The sequence below is a fragment of the Aspergillus pseudoviridinutans genome (genome assembly GCF_018340605.1).
Source record: "Aspergillus pseudoviridinutans IFM 55266 DNA, scaffold_4, whole genome shotgun sequence".
Lineage (NCBI taxonomy): Eukaryota > Fungi > Ascomycota > Eurotiomycetes > Eurotiales > Aspergillaceae > Aspergillus > Aspergillus pseudoviridinutans.
Genome location: NW_025091284.1, coordinates 975,141 through 997,961, shown reverse-complemented (window position 1 = coordinate 997,961; position 22,821 = coordinate 975,141). Strand labels below are relative to the sequence as shown.

Sequence of the window (22,821 nt, the reverse complement as noted above, 5' to 3'; positions counted from 1 at the left end):
ATGTCTCAGTGAATGTTTCTGACCTGAAGCGGAGTTACCCGACCTTAGTTGTGAATATCCGAACTTTTCCTAAAGGTCGGCTGACCTGTAGTCACGAATCGCTGTCTTAGCTTCCGTTCCCCCTTGATTACTAACCACTTCCGACCTTGTTTGTCGGGGGTTAGAGATCCTTGTCAGCCATTCTTATTGGTTGCCCATATCTCGAATTCTGACGCCAGGATGCTATTATGGCCTAACCGCGAATCGCCTCCGATTGTAATATTTTTCCACTTCAATTGCGATTTCATCTTTCTTTGCTATATTTGCTAGTATAGTGGAAGAGTGGAAGGATCAAACCTTCAGTTCGATATACTCTGACCACCTGCGGTTGCCTCCAGAAAGGGTAAGAAGCGTAGATTGACTTTTATCTAGGGCTAATTGGATTATTTCAAATCAAAAAACAGATAACTCCTTGAGATCAAGTTTCACGAACAAGATGAATTGTCACGCAGAAGTACGGGTTTCGCAGCAGCCATCTTGGGGACACGGCGTGCATAATGAAAGGGTTATTTTATAATTAGACATTGCGTTGCGCTCGACGTAAAAATTGCAAAATTCACACAAAAATTACTCGAAGTCATGCAATAATCAATGCGTGAAGTATCTCGACGCAAATGGCTTCCACCGTAGTAGTTTCTTGACATGGTGATGCAAGTCCATTCCTATTCACACTTGCACAACAAATGTAATCTAGCGCCGATACCACATGCGAGTGACTTTTCTGTTCTTCATCTTCTTCTGTATTAAGAAGATTCCATAGAGCAACGCCTCGGCTGTCGGGGGGCCTGCAACAACATCAAGTAAGCAAGCCATCATGAGAAAATGACATATTCATAAAGACTCACAACCAGGAACATATATATCCACCGGAACAATCCTATCGCAGCCTCGCACCACAGAGTAGCTATAATGATAGTATCCGCCCCCATTCGCACAGCTACCCATGCTAATCACATATCGTGGTTCAGGCATCTGGTCATATACTTGACGAAGTGCGGATGCCATCTTGTTGGTAAGTGTGCCAGCGACAATCATGAGATCTGATTGTCTAGGGGAGGCCCGAAACAGAAGACCAAGGCGATCTCCATCGTACCGCGGACCGGCTATATGCATCATCTCCACGGCGCAGCAGGCAAGTCCGAAGGTCATAGGGTAGACAGAGCCCTGTCGGGCCCAGTTCGCGACTTGGTCGAGCGTTGTTCTGGTAGGATTCAGATCTCAGTCAATCAAGTCAGAGGCATCATATGAAGAAAGGGGCTCAAACAATGCATATTGCACCGGACTATTTGGAGTCTCTTCACTCATTAAGGGGACGTGTTGTCTACTGTTCCCCCTAACTGTAGGAGAGGAGTGCAGCCGTCTTTTGTTTATGCTCTCAAACGTCGGAGTTAACGGCCGTAGAGTGAAGACCCTACGGATGGCCACACTCTGTCCTTAAAAAGCAATGTCAACCCAGGAACTGAGGTAAGTTTAGACCCTTTGGTAGTGGATAACATGGCAACTTACTCTTGAACACGCTTGGAAACAGTGACATTGTCGGTAGTCGATAGCTGGTCTTGAAGTACGAAGACAATCTTGGGCTCCAGGGCAAATAGTGAAAAATCAAGTGCTTTTTATTCAAGCTCAGAATGACAACAGAAGTGTCTGCATTTGAATCCTATCACAGAGAAATCTTCTAACATCATCTGAGCAGCAGTACATACATTGACAATCATTGACCACAAATAGGGTATATCTTACGAACTTTACGAGAAATACCGCTAACACTTTGATAGCTCCACTTTTGTCCGGAAGGGCCTATGATCTATCCTACTGTACCATCGAAAGTTGATGGAGCAGAAATCTGAATGAACTATCGCTGGCGCAAGGCTATGCGATTCGTTACCTATATATATATCATTATGATTCACCAAGGAGCTCCGAAGGGCATTGGTTTCTATCTAATAAATACACCGTTTCCGAAGTCGAGCTTCTTAGCATGTATTAGCTCCAGAATTACCACAGGTATCCATGTAGTAAAGTACTATCAATAAACGATAAGTGATTTAATGAGCCATTCGCAGTTTCACTGTATAAATTGTTTATATTTAGACATGCATGGCTTAATCTTTCAGACAAGCATATGACTACTGGCAGAATCAACCAGATACCTAATACCTGATGGGTGCCCGGGCCGCTGGCCCCGCGCAAACGGGGCGACCGCGAGTCCCCGGAGGGGCGGAGTGATGTAGGTGAATCCAGAAGGGGCGAACGAGCGCCTGGCACGCGCCGACCGCCCCCGGCGTACAGGGGCAGCGACGAAGACCATCCAATTGCAATCCGCTGTAGCCCCTCAGAACAGGTCCGCAATGATCCCGTCAGAGCGCCCTGGCGGGCGCCAGCGGGCCGCGACATACGGCCCTCGGGGGGTTTTTGTCCGCACCCCGCGGACACGCTCACAAAGAGCGGCTCCAAGATAGCTGCCAATTCGTGTACTCCTTCATTGCCACTTAAAGGAGCCCGTGAATACCGATAGAGTTGTTTTGGATGGTTCTTAGTGGGATTGCCTCCGCACCACTCGACGAAGATACCAAGGTTGAAATAACTTAGGACGACGGCAATATTTATTGAACACATCAAACCCGTCGCTAGTGCTCTGGGTTTTCTGCTGTCTCTAAATCGCCGCAGCTCCTCTACATACAGCTATTCAGGAAGGGTAGAGTAGTAGGAATATATCCATGAGTATGTATGATACCATCTTTGGCATAATTGCCCTTGTGCGATGCGTTCTTGAGTTTGAATTGCTTTCAACCCGCAGGATCCAATCAGCAAGCAGTACTGCCCTTTCCTTTTGCAGGTGGCACAGGGCAGCACATCTCATCTGTTAGGATCACGTGCCTCAGGCAGGCCCTTTGACTGGTCATGGCCCCTTAGCGCCTCCCCCCAAAATCGTTTCTATAGTGGAAGTTCTAGGGGGTTAAGGGAGTCTCCATGCCCTAATCACTAGCATTCCCTCTGGATAGTCTCATACCATCCCTCCTCCATCCTCCGTGTAAGGAAGATCACAACCTTGTCTGCCCGCTCACTGGGTAGCACGACTTGTACCCTACATAATCTGTTCGTCTCGGGCAGTACTGGCACTGCCAAGTCTTCTATGCTAGGAATGCTATCCACGGGCAAACTGTCAGCGAACAACATATGTTGAAAGAAGCTCCCTCCTTCAGCGGTGATAACCTCCTCTGCAATGCGAGCAGCCAGTTGCCCGTCCAGAAGACCTTCCTTGTGTGTGTGGAACCGCAATAGTTCGACGGCTTGGCGCCGAATCCGGGGGACCCGGCACTTAATAGCCGTATAGTAGAGTGGAAGAATGATTCCCATATCGGCAGTAAAGCTAAATCTTTGCGTGCAATACCCGGATACGAGGTGGGACGCAGTGATTGCGGAGGCGCATTTTAAGATGTCAAGTATTTGGACAATCATGGAGTTGAAGGCCTCTGTGTGCTGGTCAAAGGTCAATTCGCCAGCCGACGGCATAGCACTGGAAGCCATTATTGTTGCCATAGTATGATAGACCCGCAGGAGCTGATCAGCGAGAGCATCTCGAGACTCCGGAACCGCCTCAGAATGAGTGCGGGATGCTTTGTATGTCCTTAGCCAAGCCACAAGGGCTGCCTGGATTCTTTCTTGATGGCACGATAGCTCAGAGAGAGGTTTAGAACTACTCTGGCTCTCCCTAAGGTAATATTGCTCCGACAGGAAATGAATGTCGCCAAGTAATCCATCCAGGTGCTTCCGAGCTTGTTTCAAGGAACTGAAGGTCTCTGGTAAGTGCTCACTGGCGACACCGCAGAGAACAAAGTACCGCTGCTCGAAGTGATGGCCGAAAAGCGCCGAATATATATTGAGGCGAAATATTGCTCCAATAAGGTCATCATTCAGAAACTCATAGACCGGTCCCGGGACGATAATGTCCCTATCGCCTGCTTGAGAGTGATCCGCAATCTCCTTGAGTAGCTTCATCCCGCTCTGTAGGTGAACTTGACAAGTAGCATACTGGCCACGGGTCACCTCCAAACAGAGTGATACTAAGCAGAAGATCAGAGCAACATGCATTGACTCGAGCGTTTGGGTTGACAGGAACGGCTGGAGATATCGGATCGCTTTAATATAGTGCTGAAACATGAATTTCTGCTGTTCATCCACGGTGAAGTTACCGACATCCGAGGAAAGAGGGTCCTGCATCCCCTGTTTGTGTGCCGCGCTCAGGGCCAGAATGACATGCAATATGGCTGGCTCCCGGGAACTTGCCTGTAGGACTAGTGACTCCCAAAACGTAGACGGAAAGACACCAGCGACTTTCACCGCCGCCCGGTGTAAATACCACTCGAGGAAATATTGCTCATGTTGGGCCATCGGGTAAAATGGACCGGCAACGTTGTACTGCGTGAGCTCGACGCGCTGTTGAGGCGCAGCCGAACGATTACCGTAATAGTTGCCCCCACCGCCCCAAATGCCATATCCATCACAGACCCGACCGCTAGATACACATCTATGGCATGCGGGTCGGCCTTCATCGCATTTGACTCGTCGTAGCCTTCCCCAGCGGTTAACTCGGCAGCGGACATGGAAGTTTGGCCAGCTCACTTGCAGGTGCGACAGCCAGACTTCACTTTGGCTCTTCGGCGCATCGTGGCGTTCCCTGTGTCTTCAGACTCCTTATGGCTCAACCTTGAGTCGTAAATGTGGGAGATCGATTCGGATATGCGGGTGCGAGATAAGAGCATACGTTAGGCTTATATAGGATCCCTCGGAAAAACAGAACTGTCACTGGCCAAGAGTAACAGCCATCGCCACTCGACCTCCTGGCTAGTGGTGGGTCACATGCCGTGCAGAGCTGAGCTTTGATTCGCTTGTTCGGGTTTTGCACCGTGTGATTGGCCAGTTGTTCATTGATTGCATATGTACTTGAGTTCATTCCTTGAGATATTCTATGGATAGGGCCAGCTACCAAGCAGAAAGACGCCCCATGCTTGTATATAAAAGTTCACCAGTGCCAGTATGGGTGCTCATTTCCTCACATCCTCTTTTACTACATCACTTAACATTCCATCACCCCTATGGCACCTAAGAGCGTATCATTTGATCCTTCTCGGGACATTCCCCCTCTGAAAGGAAAGGTCATCCTAGTAACCGGCGGATGCACTGGCTTGGGCAAGCAGTCGGCTCTGGAACTAGCAAAACACGCCCCATCACAGGTCTGGGTCACAGGCCGCAATGCGGAGAGGGCAATGGCATCGATTGCTGAGATTCAAGCTCACGCACCAAATGTCGCCATCCGTTTTCTCGAGCTTGACCTGACCTCATTCGACTCAACTCTCAAGGCGGCCAACATCTTCCTCACCTCCGCACCTCGTCTAAACATCCTTATGCTCAACGCGGGCATCATGGCCGTGCCGCCCGGACAGACCAAGGAGGGTTATGAGATTACGTTCGGAACAAATCATCTCGGGCATGCGTTACTTTTCAAGCTCCTCACACCACTCCTCCTCAAGTCCTCCAACAACCCACCGAGATCTGATATCCGGGTCGTGATTACGAGCTCCAATGGACACAGGTTTGTTCCTGCGGGTGGTATCCGATTCGACTCTTTGGCCACAGATGGCAGTGGTGTTTCCATTTCACACCGGTATGGACAAAGCAAACTTGCGAATGTTCTTTACGCGCGGGAAATTTCCAAGAGATATCCGCAGCTCAAGGCTGTTTCTGTCCATCCGGGAACTATCAAGACGGATCTCCATCAGTCGAATGGGGGTAGTCTACTTATTCGACTTTTTCAGTCCGTTGTGCTTCCATTTGTTGGGCAGAGCGTAGAAGAAGGAGTCAAGAATCAGCTATGGGCGAGCACGGCGACGGATATTGTGAGCGGAGAATACTATGAGCCTGTTGGTGTGTCTGGAAAGGGAGGGACTTACTCAGCGAATGATGAATTGGCAAGGAGGTTGTGGGAATGGACAGAAAGGCAGCTCGATACCCATGTAAAATTAGGAGAAGCCAAGCACAGCGGATAGGTAGATTTATTTCTTGAATTTCCTTTTCCTTATTTCTCCCCCCTCCCCCTTCCCCCCCAAACCCTTTTGTCTAGCCGTCTTGTTGTTGAATAGCATAGTGTATTAAGACGCAGTTAAGTACATGTCTTAGTAATAAACAGCATACCCATTAGCAGTTAATGTGCCACCATCATCTATGAAAACACATTAGTATAATCTATGCCACTCTTTCAGAAATATTTACTAGATTAATAGAGATAGGATGCTGGGAATTAAAGTCAAGCCTTGTAAAGTGTAGCTTTCAATTGTAGGCTGTCCGAAAAATGGTCTAATGTTTTGATACTGTGATATAAGCACGCCTTCCATCATCTGTTCTCCCACCGCTTGCTCAGTTCCAATCTGACTTCCGTAGACGAAATTTACGAGGATCTCTGACAATCCTGCGCCTATTTCGACAAACCATGTCTTCAGATTGTGATTCTCCTCTGCAACTTCGTTTGATTGCTTTTCTCTGGCTCAGGATCGTCGAAAGTCTTCCTTCTTGTCATTAACCTAGGTTCATTCAGATCCACTTCCACGCCCGGATCTTTGTTAAGTCGAAAAGACACAGAGATCCAGATTCTCCTTCTCGACCAACTGAAGGAAGCTCGATTTGCTATACCAGAAGGATGTATGGTACATGGTCGATGGAGGCCTTGTGAATGCCGATACCCGTACCGAAGTGAATTTGTCTTCGTATGGGCTCAATCTATAGGGATATCGAGAATTGACTGAAATGGATGAAAGCGCTCGCTTCATCTAGAGCAGATTCAACCTGGAGTCAAGCAAATCCCGCTGTTTGTCGATTCGCTCAAGGACGTGCGCCGTATCTCGATGTGATGTTGCGGTCGCTGCAGCATCTCGCAGTAGCTGTGCGATTTCCACATAATTTTGGACTTTTCGCTTCAGAATCTCTTCTCTATCGGTTGCATGCCTAGACTGAAGCAGTCGTGGGGGACCGCTGTCGCAAAGGTCAATCCCTCGTTGGCAGGACCAGTAGCACATGCCCGCGCAGATGTTGCGCAAAATATTTGGCGCGAGATCGATCAAAGGATGTCTCTCGTGGTCTTCATGATGAGTCTCGTGCTGTTTTATCCACTGGCATATGTTGACCATCTCATTTAATGCGCGCAAACTTTCATATTCTACTCGTCTTGCCGTTACTTCGGCCTCCAAGCTTGTTTTGTCCTGTATACCGAATTCCGATACACAGTCTTCAATCATCAGTCGACAGTGTAGCTCAAGAGCCCATAAAACCCCTCGATAGAGGTGGGTATATTTCCCCGTTTGACTGGAGTTTGGCTCGTTAATTTCAATGGGATTGGGTCTACCTGCGCTGTCTGTGTACCTCCGTAGATGTCGCGGACAGCAGCTGTCCCTCCAATAATCCAGTTGCTCGTACAAATTGTAGATGTCATCGAGGATGACGCCTTCTCTTTTTGAAAAAGGGCTGCACAAAGTCTGTGTAAGTTGACGAGCTATCACAGCAAGGGCAAGAAGAGCATCGAAATAGTCTTTAGTCTCGTGCAGCGAGATGTTCTCGCTACTCCCAACATCATTGTTTGGGATACGCGACATTTGCTTTTTGTCAAGGCAGTGAAATGCATCGAGTCCATAGATGTGCCAATAGAGCAGCACGCGACGCTCGCTAGCCCTGGCGAGTTTTGATGGTAATGTTGAATTGGCGCTGTCATGATCAAGAATTCGATAGTTCATCGTCATCAGCACGAGCGAGTCATGGGTAAGAAACAGTCTTCCAAGATTCGACAGGAGTGGCAGACTCCTTGAGTCATCATACTCAAAATCGATCATCAGGGCAAGAGCTTCAAGATCGTCAAGTCGGATAGTTTCATTGTCACAAGTGTTGCTTCGAGCACTGAGATACCGTTCGCGGAAAGTGGCTGCGAGAATTTGCTGGAGGTTCCACTTGTCTGGAGCTTCAGTGAAAGGCATACCTCTGCAGGCAACGGCATATAGAAGCATTTCACTGCACCGATTGGCATGATAGTCTTCCCAAAAAGCATCCGCGAGGAGAATTGGAAGGTATGGGGCCGCATAATCAAAATAGGAACGCAGTGCTGCCGTGCAGAATGCAGAGTCTACCGAGACCCCCATCCAGGGATATGTGCTGAGTTCTTCACTTGAATAGTCAAGGTCCTTCCCGTCTTGTTCTTGACTGTCCGTCTGGGTCATCTCAGAGGTGGAAGTGGGATTCTGCGAATCCTGGCTTCGTTGATTGTTATCCTCGGCAGGTACGCAGTTGCCCATGAAAATTTGATCGAGGAAAAGCATATTATCGAAACTCAGTGCAAATGGACTATCAGCAAACATGTCGAACGAAATATTTGATAGTGCCGCATTGTCATTTCCGGAGGAAAGAGCTAGAATATGTGATTCCGAGGCCACCCGTGAAGCTGAATCGCCTCGCACACCTGGCGATGGGTGCAATAGGGCAGGCTGTAAATCTCCAGTGCCAACTGTGACAATACCTCCGCGAGCGGTAGTTTGGCGGCGCCGCCGAATCCGAACGTCATCCGAGTCATCCACATGGCATTGTATGTCCCGAAGGGCACATTGTGAACATGCAGTCATGCCCTGTCTAGCACGCAACAGTCGGTCACATTTGATCTTTCGTCGATGACAAAAGTCGCATGACACTCGTTCTAGCCCTCGTTTCAATGGCATTGGGGGTGTTTCCAATGAAGTTCCGCCAGTTGAGAGATTGTGACAAAGTGAGAGGGACGGAGGTGGAGATATCGCGGGACTTTAGCGGCAATAAAGTGGAGACAAATAGACCGCCCTGTGTAGGATACAGGACGGGGATAGAGAGCACCTATGAAACTGAACCGCAATTCAGGCCATGTCAAGGCTGTGTCGGGCTGACTTGATAAAGAGAGTCCAAGAAGCTCGAAATGAATGCCAGACAGGGTGGTCTATCATCAGTCAGGCTTGGAGTATCAATGGCCTGCCTCATCATTGAAAAAGCAGCAGTATCGCCATCGATGGAACGGCGATTGTGCGGGGATTGAACGGGAGTATCCCAGAAAACTTGTCCAGCAAGGCAAATTGGGGTCTTCAAAAGACGAAACTAGTCTTTATATCGCTGCTACAAATTTGGTTGACGGCAGGCAACCATAATGACGCTCAATGCAATTTCCGTCCTTGTGACTACATATAACGCCCAGTTACCTTCTCGATCGCAAAAATCATAAGATCGGAATCACGAAAAACAAATCAATTCACGAGCGGCTCACCATGGATCAAAATGTGGATATGTATGGGTACTTGCCCAGCAAGCCAGCTGCATTATTTGGCATTGTGTTCTTCGGTACTTCAACAGTCGTGTGCATTCTGCAGATGGCATTCGGACCATATAAGTACTACTGGATGACTACCCTTGCACTCGTCGCTGTGGGAGAGGCCATCGGCTGGGGAGGTCGGCTCTGGGCTCATATCGACGTATGTATTAATTTTAAATCAATGACCAGTTGCTAACAGTTACAAGCCAAACAGCTGGATGGCATTTATGATCCAGATTTGCAGTCTCATCGTCAGCCCCGTCTTTTTGTCTGCCGCAGACTATGTCCTCTTCTGCAAACTGTAAGTGGGTTGACTGAAGGCTTCAAAAGAAGGTACTGACAAGAGAAGTATCGAGAAGACTACCCCCCGCCTCTTCCCAATTCCCTCCACATTCTTTTGGGCGGGATTCATCATTTGCGACATCATCGCCTTAGCCATCCAGACCGTCGGAGGAGTAGAGGTATCAAGCGCTCAGAACTACGAAGAACTCAGCCACGGTGGCGACGTTATGCGCTCGGGAATCATCTTCCAGTTCAGCAACACGATCGTCTTTGTCATACTGATCATGGGAGCAAGTCTCCGATTGCGACAAAAGAAAGCACTGGCCCCTCAAGTTAAATGGCCAGTATTGGTGGCTTTGTGCGTGTCAACAATCATGGTACTAATTCGCAATGGATATCGTATTGTTGAGTTATCGGATGGATGGAAGGGCCGTCTCATGCACACGGAGCGATATCTCATCGGGTTGGATATGGTACCAATGGCCATTGGAGTTGGGGTTTTTGTTATATTCCCCCCTTCCTTCTTCTTACATGAGGACAAGAAGCTTAGCAGTTCGATGGAAATGTTGGAATAGCTGCTTCTAGCTATGAGAACAGAGCCTCGCTTTGCATCGTTCTGGAGATGGGGATGAAGGACTTGAGAAGCTCCTGAAATAAACTTTCGGGCTCTTGAACAAAAGCAATGAGCATTGTTGAATTTGCTCGCCTTATAGTCTAATCAGATATTCGAGTGTGGTAAAATTTTCCGTTCCCCTAGTATAGGTGGCGGAAGTTCAAGTTCAAACTGCCGTGCATAGTCAGTCTCACTTCCAGAGGCCACTCCCTGTAACCGGTCACGACGTCGATTCTCCCATGCGAGAGCGAACCGAAGCATGATAATGAACGAAACCTTGACCCAGCTGGCTGCAATCATTGACCAGATACCCAAGGAATATACCGGAGCCTGCTCTGACTTGTAGAAGAAAGGACCTGCAATGTACCCCACACAGACTCCCAGGAAGATCATCGCGTTAGTGACCACTTTCCAGTCAGCTCCAGCATCCAAAATGCGAGTAAGTTACCTTTGATCTTTTGTTTGTCTGGCCCGTGCGGCAAGATACATCACGGCGATTGTCTATCTCTAGGCTGGTCTCAACATGGCTATCACGTTTTCATCGAGATTGGGCTGCAAAGTTTCTTCTACCCTGGCCTTCGTCCTTCACAGAGCTTACCATACTCCAGTTGCCGAAAGCCAGGTACTGGATATGAAGGCCTAGGGCCTGGCTTGGAGTGCAATGTCTAGAACAGGGAGAATCCCATGCAAAACAAGTGCTGTTGCAATCCATGCTCACGGACTGTGCCTAATCTGGTTACCTAGTAGAAATTTCACGTTGTTCAACCATCGTCCAATCAGCGGCGACAGTCCTGCTTCCAAAGTAGGTTTAACGTGTCTTCCAGGGGTATGTCTCACTGCTAGGTTAATGCTAGCGTTTGCTAGCAGGCTTGATAGCCAATCCTTTTGAGGATGGGGCGGGTCAATCTGAAAGGCGTAGCATTTTCTCCAGATTGCATTTTCAATTTGCATTTTCAATTTGCATTTTCAATCTTAGCGATTTCAATCTAGGTGCATATTGAAAGGGTATTTCATCTATCTCTGTCTGCCTATTTATGATGAAAATCTGGTATTCCCTCGATCAAATATCCTCTCCCACAGATTTGTCCAGTGGTCTCCAACGGCTGCATCCACCCAGGCAAAGGATTGAAGGAACGCCAAAAGCGCGGGCACAGAGTCGACCGCCGCTTCCTCCCGAGACATTGAGACCATATATGAGACCAGACCCTCGAATTCAGGGGTGTTCTCGCCTAGCACACTAAGCATTACAGCCACGCACCAAACAAGCACGGGCCGTGAGACATTGCGCGCACGAAACCATTCAATTCGCGGTACGAGGGCACTGAGGATCGATTGCGCCGGCGCCCGAAAATGTGGGATCGGGAATGTAACGTGCAATGCGTACAGCAGGGCGCTGAGACGGCAGGTGTGGTATATCTGCTGAGAGAGCAAAAGCGATAGCTTATTTTGCTCGGATTCTGTATCCGTGGTCTGATGAGAATGGGGCAGTTCGAAGATGAGCTCGCAGGGTCCGCTCCCGTCTGGTAGAGAGAGTAGGCGATGGTGGATGAGGTTCCTGCTGTCGCCTAATAGATCTAGGACAACGTCGTCGCATTTAGTGCTTGTGTAGTGTTGGACGACGGCGGAGTATTCGCCTAGATGGATGAAGACCGCAGTTATATCCTGCTTCACTGGCGGCCAGATGAAAGAGAGTTCCTGAAATCCGAAGCCCGGCGGCGTACTCAAGCCTGGCGAGAGAAGGATTGAGCTAGTATCATGGTATCCGTGTGGTTGGAACAGCAGCCCGGGACGCTGCAGAGCCAACCGCCTCCCTGCAACAGTCATCATCGGATAGATTGGCTTGCGGATAACCTGGAAAGCGCCGAAAAGGTCAGACAGACTGAGCAGCCAAATCAGCCGACCAGTCGCGATTTTTTCAATTCCACCCGATCGTTGAATTATCTCCTGCATTGTGTTCCAATGTAACGAATGATATATCCGGCCGCCATAAACATCCAAAGCTTGCAGGCTGATGAAAGGAGGAGTAAACAAGCTACGATCGCGAGCCATTTTCCCCTTATGAAGTTCATGTACTGCCAGGTACAGAATACACATTATGACTCCGTCAAGGCAGGTTGTTGGAGATGTGAGTTCAGATACTTTAGCAACCTCCATGCGCAACGTCCGAAGGGCCAGCCCTCTGATCTCCATCCGTTCCTTGGAGTCTAAGATGGGATCTTCCGCACCATACGTGATGCGGAGCACATCCCGGTGGCAAGATGCTGCGTATAAGACAGCATATAATTGCATTTTGTCCTCCATCGGAAAAGCCCATGACCGATACCCATTTCCAGTGTAGTCCACGGGCCGAAAATGCGGCCAGATTGTAGTCGCGGCAAAATCCAGCAGCTCGGTCACTTTTAGCTTAGCGGCGGTAGCATCCATAGGTAGAAAGGGATTCGAGCGATATGCGCCGAGCAATGTAGGGTTCGGGTAACTCCGCAGCTGGCCGTTGGACCCAACTGGAGACGGTTGCTGGAGCCGTCCGCACGTCAGGCAACAATTCAATTGGGCCGGAAGAAGCCGAGGCCGTTGATCCTTGTTCGTGGGATCATTGATCGATACGAGGAGCCGAGAGCCGTTGAACGTCAGCAAATCAGGATATAGTTTCTTCAAACCCTCGCCGGCTGCTGTCAGGCGGCATGTGCATTGGTCTATACTCATGTCTTCCCGCCTCTTAGCTAACATTGAATCCAACTTGTTCGCCGCATCCTGCCATCTTTGCGATCGTTTCTGGGCGAGCGCCCGTCTCACGAGAGTTGACCGCAGACGGCTCGCTTCCTTCTTGAGGACGGGGGCCCCGACGAATACGAACTGTTGTTGGGGGGCATCTGCTGACTGCTGCATCATCGCTACGGGATGTGGCATTGGGTAGATACGGCTGGTTCCACGCGGGTCTTCACGGGATGAGGTAAGGCTGATGCCAGACGCAAAAAAAAAGGGGGATCTGGTCTGGCGAATAGCGAAAGGCGGCAAGCCAACAACCTATTCACTCTATTTTAAGACTATTAGGTAACTTAAAGCAAGGCTTATTACTAGATTCCTCAGCTGATGGGAGTGGGGTGTAATGGACAAATCAGGATACAGTACCGTGTCAAATGGGCAGGACTTGTTTCAGCCAGGGCCCTCACCGGCCGCGTGGTTTCCTCATCACAAGTTTCTGTAGTCGCGAGACCAGCCGACGTCTCTTTTGGCCATGTTAAGTTCTGGCACCCTTTTGCAGCCAGACAAAGGAGACTGGGCCCTTCTAGTCCCGGAATGGCAAGTGTTTGTACACTTCGACAGTTTAGCCGTGGCTGGATACTGGGGAAGCGGAGAAATGCAGCGGGCGATGGAGACATCCTTCCCAAATCCCGCGTCTCCTACGTCGCGTTTCAACCCACCTCGCACCACTATGCCAGGCCAGTGTCTACTGGTGATCCTTGTGGAATGCCTGTCCGGATCGGCGCTGATGGGGCAGTGAATTCTGCAGTTTAATAGTCGTAGTGCGCTCACTGAGGAATGTCGCAGTCCAGGCATAATTCCGAAGTGCTTTACTAAGAGTACAATCAATAGTCGTTGCACTAATGAGTTAAATACGTCACAATCTGAAGACCTTCAACTAGGTGATTTATAAGCATAGGTAGTCAACCGGCTTCCTAGTACTGGGCCTACGGAATTAGATTAATCCTTAGACCCCCTAGGTAAAAATATTGACGTTGAAGAGCCCGATTTATTCGATATTATCATCGATTTTTGAAAGACGCGAGTGGTAATGGTAGTGCTGACACAGATAATCCGGACGAATCTATATTTGGACTACCACTAGATATCTCCTCACATGCTGAAGCTATTGAATGTATGCAGAAAGCTCTTCAATTTGCCCAGCACCAGGAATGCATTACTGAGAGAGACCTACGTGATAGTGAAAGGATCGGTCATCTTTTTCTCGACTCGAGATAGATGGGAAGAAGCAGAGGAGGGTGGATGACTACTTTAGACCAAAAAAAGCTTAGGATTAATAAGCACACTTTCATCAGGCACACCGAAATTCTGTTCCACGGAGCCGTGCTGAAAACGGGAGTTTACTGTATGGCGTCCGGTAGCTACCCAAGGACTCTGTCCCCAACGACCCATCCTCCCTGTGCTTAAATACGAAATTGTCACTTCCCAAGGAATCCAGACGGGATGCCACAGAGATATACTTAGGGCGAGGCCTCTACATGAGCTGTGCCAGATTTCTCCTCGATCTCCTTCTGCGTGACCGCCAAATCGGTGGTATGAGGCCTGCCTTTATGTGCCGGAATGAACCAACMTGTCTCTTTGAACAAGCGATTCATCTCTTCGAGAGGGATGCCCTTGGTCTCTGGCAAAAATGCCCAGAAGAAAATGGCATTAGTGACGTTGCAGATGACAAAGAGGAGGAAATACCTCCAGCCTTGTGACGCAATGGCTGGTCTATGTCAGTTACGAGTACGTCAGCAACAATGTGACAGGAAGACTCACCCGGATCTGTGATCTGTCCGATCATTGTGTTGAAGGCGAAACTGACGAGGCAGCCAATGGCGACGCCATGAGCTCGGGTTTTGGTATCAAATATCTCCGCGGGAATGACCCAGGAGAGCGAACCGCAGCACATGGAGAAGGCGAATTGAAAGATCCATCCGAAAACGAGGAACGCCCAGAGGAGACCCACTTGCGCCGATGGGCCGACGTCGTTGAACCTGGCAATAACGGCAGCCGTGACGATGAAACTGACGGAGCAGGTAAGATTCCCAAGAATCAGGGGCCAGCGTCGTCCGATTCGATCAATGAAGAGGACGGTGCACAGTTGACCGGCAATGCCCCAGATGTATGAAATGCCTTGGTACAGCAGTGCCTGCGCTGTCCCAACTCCGACCTGTTTGTAGATGCTCGGGGAAAAGTATTGTATTGCAGAGACTCCTGTCATCTGGACGGACGCCTGTATGGCCGTGACAAGAACTAGTCGCCGAAAAGATGCCGGGTCCTTGAAGAGCTCGTATAGACTCGAAGCGCCATTTTCTTTCTCATCTTGGATCGTACTCTTGATCTGCTCATATTCTGCGAGAACCCATGGGTCGTTAAGATCATTGTTGGAGTGAAGTTTCGCAAGCGTTTGGAGCGCCTCCTGGTGTCGGTCGTGATCCATGAGCCAACGGGGGGACTCTGGGAATAGGAGTATCAGGGCTCCTAGAATGCCGGCCGGGATGATCTGGATACCGAGAGGCACGCGCCACTGATTATCACTGACAAAATTGCTGACCGTTCCGTGTGCGGTAAACACTAGAGAGCATTAAAGCCCGCTTTCACGTGAGGGTTGCTTGCGCAGCGGGAATAATAAGATGGTCTAGACATACCCGCGGTCGTAGCCCCTAACCCAATGAAGAGTTGTTGCAGCCCTGTCAGACGTCCGCGAATAGCAGGATGGGCAATCTCGGCTTGATACAATGGGATGATCATCACGAGAACGCCGACACCGAGACCTGCAATCAACCGGCCGCTGTAAAGATATCCGAGGTTCTGGGCGGACGTTTGCAAGGCGCCGCCAAGACAGAAGATCAAAGAGCCCAAGACGATGGTCCAGCGGCGACCAAGGCGATTGGCAGTGATGCCTGCCACAGCAGCACCGCAGAAAGCTCCGCCCGTAAAGACGGACACAACAGCACCGCTAAAGGAGACGCGTGAGCAGCTTGGGTCGACCAGCGGGGTAACTGGCTAGGCACTGGTGACGAACACTTACATTTCATTGACCGACGGGTTATGGAACGTTCCTACGAAGGAAGGTGAGGCGACGGCGCCGCCAATAACGCCGAGGTCATAGCTGGTTGTAGCCGCACAAATGATCAGCTTTCAATTGCGGCGCTGGATCAAAGGCTATAGAACCACCCACTCACCCAAACAGGAAAGAGCCAAGGGAGGCAAATAGGCCCACGAGGAGCTAGAGAATTCTATCAGCTGCGGTAGCGAGAAAAGACTGTCGACCGAGGACGTACCTGATACAAATGAGGATTCATCGTGAAACGGAGTTATGAACAAAAGATGGAGGCAAAGACAAGAGTAGTTGATAAAAGTATGCAGGTGCCACATGGGCATATCCCCGTAATTATAGATCTTGCTTGATCTCGTGTGATCGATGCTAGGGCTGGCTGTCGAACCAAATACGGAAATATCCCGGCAAGCGTCAGTTTTATTGATCTGACATTGGCTCACGCCCATCCGCGCCCGAATTTCCGCGGCTCCACATCTATAACTACTTAAACCGTCGGGAGTCGCCCTGGATTCCGCGCCCCTCCCCCGCTTCTCCTGGGTCTTTCGTATCCCCCATACCCCATACCCCACATTATGCCCCCAGACGCCCAGGAGCGAAGCCATCGGGGAGCAGTGAGCAGAGCGGGGACGGCGTATGTTCGCACGAGGACAGCCTCTGCCTGTCAGGTCAGTGATGCCTATTGAAAAGTCCTAATTTGCACGCCCTGGTCCTCATCGCATAAAAGCAGATATGCCGAGCCCGGCGAGCGAAATGCGACAATGAAAAACCTTGCTCCTACTGCCGGAGAATTGGAGCAACATGCTCGTCTGAGCCTACTTCAGCCACGGCAGGCTTCGACCCGGCCAGCCTGGCTATTCTGGCCAAGTTAGAGGAGGTCCAAAGTAAGGTGGAATCGCTGTCTGGCCGTTTGCAAAGACCGCGGTCCCACTCTCCAAACTCCACGCTAGTTGCCCAAGGTCCCTTACATGATGCGACCATGCAGGACCCGCTCGCCTTGCGCTTGGACCGCCATCTTCAGCGCGGCAATATCAGTCAGGTGCTTTCCTGGGACATTTGGCAGCCTCATGAACTCCCAGAATGTCCCACAGCCGGTGAGGAGGAACCGGGCGCCCATCCAACGTCGCTCAGCAGAGCACAGACCGCTGGTTTGGATCAAGGCCTCGATCTTAGCCTTTTTACTGGTTATTTAGATGCTTTTTTCCGCAACGTCCACGTCTTGAATCCGGTGCTAGCTGAACAGCAGATCCGGGCTCAACTGACAAACTTTTTGCTAAATGGCATTGGCTGGGACGCGGCTTCCTGCCTTCTCTTGCTCGTGCTCGCCAATGGGGCCTGCTCGGCTCAATTTGGTGAGCTCTCCATGACCGGTCCCACCGGTGGTCGAGATGAGCTACGGTGGGCAAATGCACAGGCCTTGTTCGATGCCGCAGAGAAGCGCAAGGACACGCTGTGGCGCAGCGACTACCTGACGCAGGCCAGATGTCACTTCTACAGTGGCATGTTCATGATGGTCTCGATGCGGCCGTTCGATGCTTGGCGCTATTTCCTCCAGGGTCTGGCCACTTGCCAGAGGTCGACAGCTTCGGCGCACCGCCGTAGGCCCCGACATCCCGCGCAGGATGAGAAGCACGCTAAAGAGAGCATCTATTGGTCGTGTTGGAAGTCTGAGAGAGAGCTCCGCTTTGAATTAGACATGCCTAATTTTAGTTCGGCGGGATATGACCATCCCATCATGTTTCCGACCCTACCACCAGAAGTGTTTGACCAAGAGCAGCTCCGAGCGTGGTACTTCTATCTCGCGGAAATTTCACTCTGGCGCTCCGAAATGACGGCACGGGAATCGCTGTCAGAGTTCGTAAGGGAAAAACCAAGTGATTTGGAAGCTCTGGCGGAGCGCGTAGTTGATCTCGAGAGATCTTTGGCTTCCTGGCGTGCTTCGTTGCCGGACGCAATCAGCCTCGATGCCGGACTACAGAGTAGCACAGTAGACGTTCTACACTTTGTCCTACAGGGCCGACTGACTTACAACTACGAAGTGCTGACATGGCCATTTCTGGAGACCCAGTTGCTATTCGGAGCGCACAGAACCGCCGGTGCATCTGAACTGGCCGCCAGGGGCGTGCGCGTCCACTACGATCGGCTCTCAATCAACCGCGCTGGGTTCTATTATCGGCACCATGGCACTTGGCTAATGCAACGCTCGTCAGCACGCAGTGCATGCATCCTCTTGGCAGTCGCCCGGAGCCATTCCTCTGATATCCTGCCTACGGGGTGGCAAGCTGTAGTGTCAGATACAATCGCTATGCTTGAGTACTGGAGTGAGACGCCTGAGGATGAAACCGTTGGCTTTTTGAAATCCGCCTTGCTTGAATTTATGTAATAGCGAAATCACGGATGTCTACGTCCGTGGCAAATCCCCACTCTAGTTACTCTAGCGAAATACAAGCTCGCAAACAAGCTTCGTCTCCAGCATATGCTGCGATTTCAATGACAACCGTCCGTTCTACAAGTATGAATCTATTCCCGCTTCTGCGTTTCAATGGCCTTGTCGAGCATTTCACGTTGGCTAGTGTCGACTGATTCGGATCCAATGTCAGGCTCTGAAAACCTAACAGGACCCTTGTAGGAAAATCAGGTACCCGAGGAGTGCCATAGACTTGGACGACATGCCTGCCAGGGCGCGATCCAGTGTTCACGACCGTAGTGCTCACAGTGAAACAGTCCAGACCCCATTCGAGAGGGCCTACATCAACGTTCACTCCCTCTAGGGCAAATGTCGTGTAAGAAAGACCGTAGCCAAGAGGAAATTGTGCGACGACGCCGAGCTTGTCAAGGAGCCGCTGTCCAAACCATCGATCATATGTTATCTTCGAGGCATCAATGTCAAAGTATGGGAGGTGTTCCTCGCTTTTGGGCGTTGAAAACGGCATTCGCCCGCTAGCGTCGACCTTGCCAAGAAGGACATCTGCTAGTGCGTGACCTCCTTCTCCGCCGCTATACCAGGTCATGAGCAGTGCCGGGACTCTGTCAAGCCAATCATCCATGATGACTGCACCCGCTGCCACAACGCTGACGATGACACGGGACGACACAGCAGTCACGGTTCTGATGATGTCTACGTCGCGATCTCGTAGTCTAAGGGACCTGCGATCACCGCCTGCCCCCGGAACTAGCCCGTCACTGTCCGTAGAACCGGAACCGAAGCCGGTGCTCTTTTGGCCCTCGATGGCCGCGCGGACTTCTTCTTCGTCAAGGTCCCGGGTTGGAGGAAGGAGGTCGAGCAACTCCTTTTGGTCAGCAAAGGAAGGCACAACGTACTCGCCTTCGTCCATCGCATCATAGCCTACCACGCAAATGACGACATCTGCCATTTTCGCAACTTTCTGGGCCTCTTCAACATTGTCTGTATCCTGCAGCATGATCTTTGCATTGGGAAGAGCTGCTCTAAGGCCCTCATAGAAAGTGACCACCTTCGGGGCGAATACCGCTGAAGATCCCCTATCCCCGGTGTTTTCCCTATTGGCGAGCCGGCCGACGATTGCCAACGTGCGAAGTTTGGCAGGATCCAACGGAAGCAGAGGACAACCCGAGACGCCATCATTCTTGAGTAGAACCATTCCTTGGGCTGCGACTTCGCGGGCCAATCTCCTGTGTTGATCGCAGAAGACGACAGAAGAGTCGGGAGTCGTTCGTCCGGTGCGCACCGCATGCTCTAGTTGCACACGAAGGATGCGCGCGCATGAGCGGTCGATATCAGGCCAAGCCAGATCCCCGCGCTCCAGTGCCTCAGGCACGTGTAAGACGCGTTGTTGTTGGAAGGGGGCTTCAAGGTCGAGTCCATTCTTGATGGACTTGACTGCGTCTCGAAAACCGAAGATAAAATCGGACAGCACAAATCCGTCAAATCCCCAGTCTTGCCGAAGAATGTCGTTCAGGAGCTCGTGATTTTGTCCGGCAAATTCACCGCGAACGGAATTGTAAGATGACATGACTGCTGAGACTCCACCTTCGACCAGTTGACGAAAGTGGGGGAGGTAGACTTCGTGCAAGGCTGCATCGTCGACCTGCACATCTACGTTGAAGCGAGCATTCTCCATGGAGTTCAAAGCGAAATGCTTGACGCAAGTCATGAGATGTTGTCGGACACCGCGATTCAGTGCGAGACCGAATTCGCCCAGGAGTATGGGATCTTCGCCATAGGTCTCCTGTATGCGTCCCCAGGCGGGATGGCGAGGAAGATTGACACAGATCCCCGCAAAGAGATTTGCCCCTTGCGCACGTCCTTCTAGGCCGATAGCGTTGCCAACGCGTTGTTCGAGCGTTACGTTCCAGCTTGCACCCCTAGCCATTGACACCGGAAAACAGGTAGAGGAGTGCATCACGATGCCACGTGGACCATCGGTGAAGCGTATTCCCGAGATTTTCAAGCGTGGAACTGCCCCCATAACGAAAGCTTCACGGTTGTAACGGTCGAACAAGATTCCACGAAGGCCTTTCCAAAAGGGCTCATCTCCGTCGAGCAGCGACAGCCGTTCTGCTCGAGTCATAACGGACAGCAGAGCATGCGTCGCTTGTTCGATAGTCAGCCCACTCTTAACCATCCGCACGGCATCGTCAAAATCGAACGCCTCGGTCACAGAATGGTCAGGGGGGCTCTCTATGGCGACCTTGGCCGCCGGTTCCTTAAGCATCATGATGTGTTGAGCCTGAGAATAGCCAGGGACGAAATAAAATGAGAGAAGAATGTGTTCAATATTTCTTCACTGACAGCGGCAGTGTTGTTCTTGTTGTTCGACCATATTCTGAGCATTGCCCGACATTCCGCAAGCGCCAAACGACACCGAACGGAAAGAGCCCGACGTTCCGCAAGCGCGCCAAATGATGCTGCATGGAAAGAGATTCTCCGCTTGCAATTCAGATCTCTGTTGTGACCACGTGCTAGTGTTCTTTTGGTGCTTCTAAGCTTTGCATCTACTCCACGGGGAAAAATATGGGGCATCTTCTTTGAAGAAAGTTGTCCATCGTGCGGGGCATGTGTAAGGCGTACCTATAAAAGGCTGTCAGATCGTCCAGCAATTGAACGATAACTACAGTCAGACTTCCATTTCATCATATTCATTCTGATTCGGAATAATGTTTGCATACCTCACGCTCTTGTCGGTGCTCACTGTAAGTGCGTTGTGTCAAGCAACGTCTGCGATTGAGAAGCGTTCATCTCCTGCTCCCTATTCCACCTTCACCCACAATCCGGTGTACTATCCCCTTAAACAAGCTCCTCTGTGGCGGGTGTGCTATGCCCGCGCCATTCAGGTGCAAGACGGCAGTTTGCTCTTGACATGGGAGGATTATCCATACGGCGAGAACTCTGCAAATCTTGACACCTTCAAGATCCTTCGATCGGTCGATGGTGGCGCGAGCTGGTCCAATTTCTCCCACGTCGCTGACACGCAAAATGGATGGGGCATGCGCTTCCGTAAGTTACGTTAAAGTGTCCTAAATCATTCTCTTACTGACTTAGCTCAGAACCAGACATGTACATCTTGAAAAACAATATCGGAAAGTACCCTGCTGGAACCTTGCTAATCGCCGGCGTTTCAACGCCATTGAGCCTTACCGGCGGGGTCTACATAGATCTTTATACTTCTAGCGACATGGGCAAGTCGTGGAAGTTCGCTAGTCACGTCGCGTATGGTGCCGGACCCGAAACTGTGACGACAGGAGATAAGGCTATTTGGGAACCTTTCTTCCTGGAGTACAATGGCAAGTTGATTGTGTACTTCAGCGACCAGCGCGACCCGGCGCACTCACAAAAACTCTCACTTACAAGCACCACGGACTTACTTACCTGGTCTGCCTCGACGGACGTGGTCGCCTACTCCAATGTCAACGCACGTCCTGGCATGGCCGTAATCTCTTACCTCCCAACCATCGGACAGTACATGTTATCCTACGAGTACTGCAATCCTCCCTCAGGCAGCGGCTGTCCTGCACACTATCGACTTGCCTCCAATCCGACCGAATTTCTCAATACCGCTGATCATACTCTGACCACGACTTCCGGCCACACGCCCGGTGGCTCACCCTACAGCGTTTGGTATCAATACCCAGGCTCGACCACAGACGGCGCGGTGATCCTGTCGACCAACTCAGATACGGATCTTTTCGTATCTAGAGATAACGCAAGCACGTGGACTATGGTCAACGTGAACCAGTACACGGGTCAATCTCGCCACCTCTTGTTATTTAATGATAATGGGCAAGAGCGCCTGCACCTTGCTACGGCCGGCTTCTATGGCTGTTCGGGTTCATGCTATAACTATGTTTCGAACGGTGTCACGGCTCTTGATGTCTTTGGTTAGCTCCAAGCGGATGAACTGCCCCTAAAGTATCCAGAAAAGGTAACCTGAAAGTGAAAGTTGTTAATTCCGAGGATCCAGTGGGCCGTGTGTGCCTGACCTGTTGATTTTGTTGTGCGTCTGCTTCAGGTTGTTGATAAGGAATACTTCTAATGCACAGCCACGAGCCACGCAGCTCCATGGTTTTCAAAAGCAGACCAAGGTTGTCTGGACAAAGGGCGTTTTGTAGCGCACGAAGGCAACGATGGTGATGTTATTGTGATAAAGGTATAGTGGTAGTGTACAACTTTGCCCATTTGAGGTTGTTCTTGTCTCTACGTGCCAATGTAGTAACGGTAGGAGGATTACTATGGGGTCA

At 50.5% G+C, this 22,821-nt stretch overlaps 9 protein-coding genes and 1 non-coding gene across 10 annotated transcripts; 4 read left to right on the top strand and 6 right to left on the bottom strand.

Moving 5' to 3' along the window:
* Positions 1 to 1,814: 1,814 nt before the first annotated feature.
* On the bottom strand, positions 1,815 to 2,132 carry Asppvi_r0009 (the record flags this gene model as incomplete). Its single annotated transcript, XR_006253297.1, has 1 exon — positions 1,815 to 2,132. It is a non-coding gene; the product is annotated as an 18S ribosomal RNA (ribosomal RNA).
* An 889-nt stretch (positions 2,133 to 3,021) lies between these two features.
* On the bottom strand, positions 3,022 to 4,643 carry Asppvi_005795 (uncharacterized protein; the record flags this gene model as incomplete). The annotated part of the gene is made up of 2 exons (XM_043301708.1): positions 3,022 to 4,476; positions 4,503 to 4,643. The coding sequence occupies 2 exons, from the start codon at positions 4,641 to 4,643 to the stop codon at positions 3,022 to 3,024; spliced, it is 1,596 nt and encodes a 531-aa protein (XP_043157643.1).
* A 492-nt stretch (positions 4,644 to 5,135) lies between these two features.
* Asppvi_005794 (dehydrogenase reductase SDR member 13) lies at positions 5,136 to 6,086 on the top strand (the record flags this gene model as incomplete). Its single annotated transcript, XM_043301707.1, has 1 exon — positions 5,136 to 6,086. One exon carries the CDS (start codon positions 5,136 to 5,138, stop codon positions 6,084 to 6,086), a length of 951 nt encoding a protein of 316 aa, XP_043157642.1.
* Positions 6,087 to 6,863: 777 nt separating this feature from the next.
* Positions 6,864 to 8,789, bottom strand: Asppvi_005793 (uncharacterized protein; the record flags this gene model as incomplete). Its single annotated transcript, XM_043301706.1, has 1 exon — positions 6,864 to 8,789. The coding sequence occupies one exon, from the start codon at positions 8,787 to 8,789 to the stop codon at positions 6,864 to 6,866; it is 1,926 nt and encodes a 641-aa protein (XP_043157641.1).
* Positions 8,790 to 9,359: 570 nt separating this feature from the next.
* On the top strand, positions 9,360 to 10,260 carry Asppvi_005792 (RTA1 domain-containing protein; the record flags this gene model as incomplete). Its single annotated transcript, XM_043301705.1, has 3 exons — positions 9,360 to 9,563; positions 9,610 to 9,704; positions 9,753 to 10,260. The coding sequence occupies 3 exons, from the start codon at positions 9,360 to 9,362 to the stop codon at positions 10,258 to 10,260; spliced, it is 807 nt and encodes a 268-aa protein (XP_043157640.1).
* Positions 10,261 to 11,330: 1,070 nt separating this feature from the next.
* On the bottom strand, positions 11,331 to 13,205 carry Asppvi_005791 (uncharacterized protein; the record flags this gene model as incomplete). The annotated part of the gene is made up of 1 exon (XM_043301704.1): positions 11,331 to 13,205. One exon carries the CDS (start codon positions 13,203 to 13,205, stop codon positions 11,331 to 11,333), a length of 1,875 nt encoding a protein of 624 aa, XP_043157639.1.
* A 1,316-nt stretch (positions 13,206 to 14,521) lies between these two features.
* Positions 14,522 to 16,351, bottom strand: Asppvi_005790 (sugar porter family MFS transporter; the record flags this gene model as incomplete). The annotated part of the gene is made up of 6 exons (XM_043301703.1): positions 14,522 to 14,769; positions 14,823 to 15,620; positions 15,695 to 16,005; positions 16,078 to 16,158; positions 16,232 to 16,275; positions 16,331 to 16,351. 6 exons carry the CDS (start codon positions 16,349 to 16,351, stop codon positions 14,522 to 14,524), a joined length of 1,503 nt encoding a protein of 500 aa, XP_043157638.1.
* Positions 16,352 to 16,679: 328 nt separating this feature from the next.
* Asppvi_005789 (Zn(II)2Cys6 transcription factor) lies at positions 16,680 to 18,487 on the top strand (the record flags this gene model as incomplete). Its single annotated transcript, XM_043301702.1, has 2 exons — positions 16,680 to 16,772; positions 16,835 to 18,487. The coding sequence occupies 2 exons, from the start codon at positions 16,680 to 16,682 to the stop codon at positions 18,485 to 18,487; spliced, it is 1,746 nt and encodes a 581-aa protein (XP_043157637.1).
* A 137-nt stretch (positions 18,488 to 18,624) lies between these two features.
* Asppvi_005788 (glycoside hydrolase family 3 protein) lies at positions 18,625 to 20,801 on the bottom strand (the record flags this gene model as incomplete). The annotated part of the gene is made up of 2 exons (XM_043301701.1): positions 18,625 to 18,726; positions 18,747 to 20,801. The coding sequence occupies 2 exons, from the start codon at positions 20,799 to 20,801 to the stop codon at positions 18,625 to 18,627; spliced, it is 2,157 nt and encodes a 718-aa protein (XP_043157636.1).
* A 439-nt stretch (positions 20,802 to 21,240) lies between these two features.
* On the top strand, positions 21,241 to 22,466 carry Asppvi_005787 (sialidase family protein; the record flags this gene model as incomplete). The annotated part of the gene is made up of 2 exons (XM_043301700.1): positions 21,241 to 21,580; positions 21,631 to 22,466. The coding sequence occupies 2 exons, from the start codon at positions 21,241 to 21,243 to the stop codon at positions 22,464 to 22,466; spliced, it is 1,176 nt and encodes a 391-aa protein (XP_043157635.1).
* Positions 22,467 to 22,821: the final 355 nt, after the last annotated feature.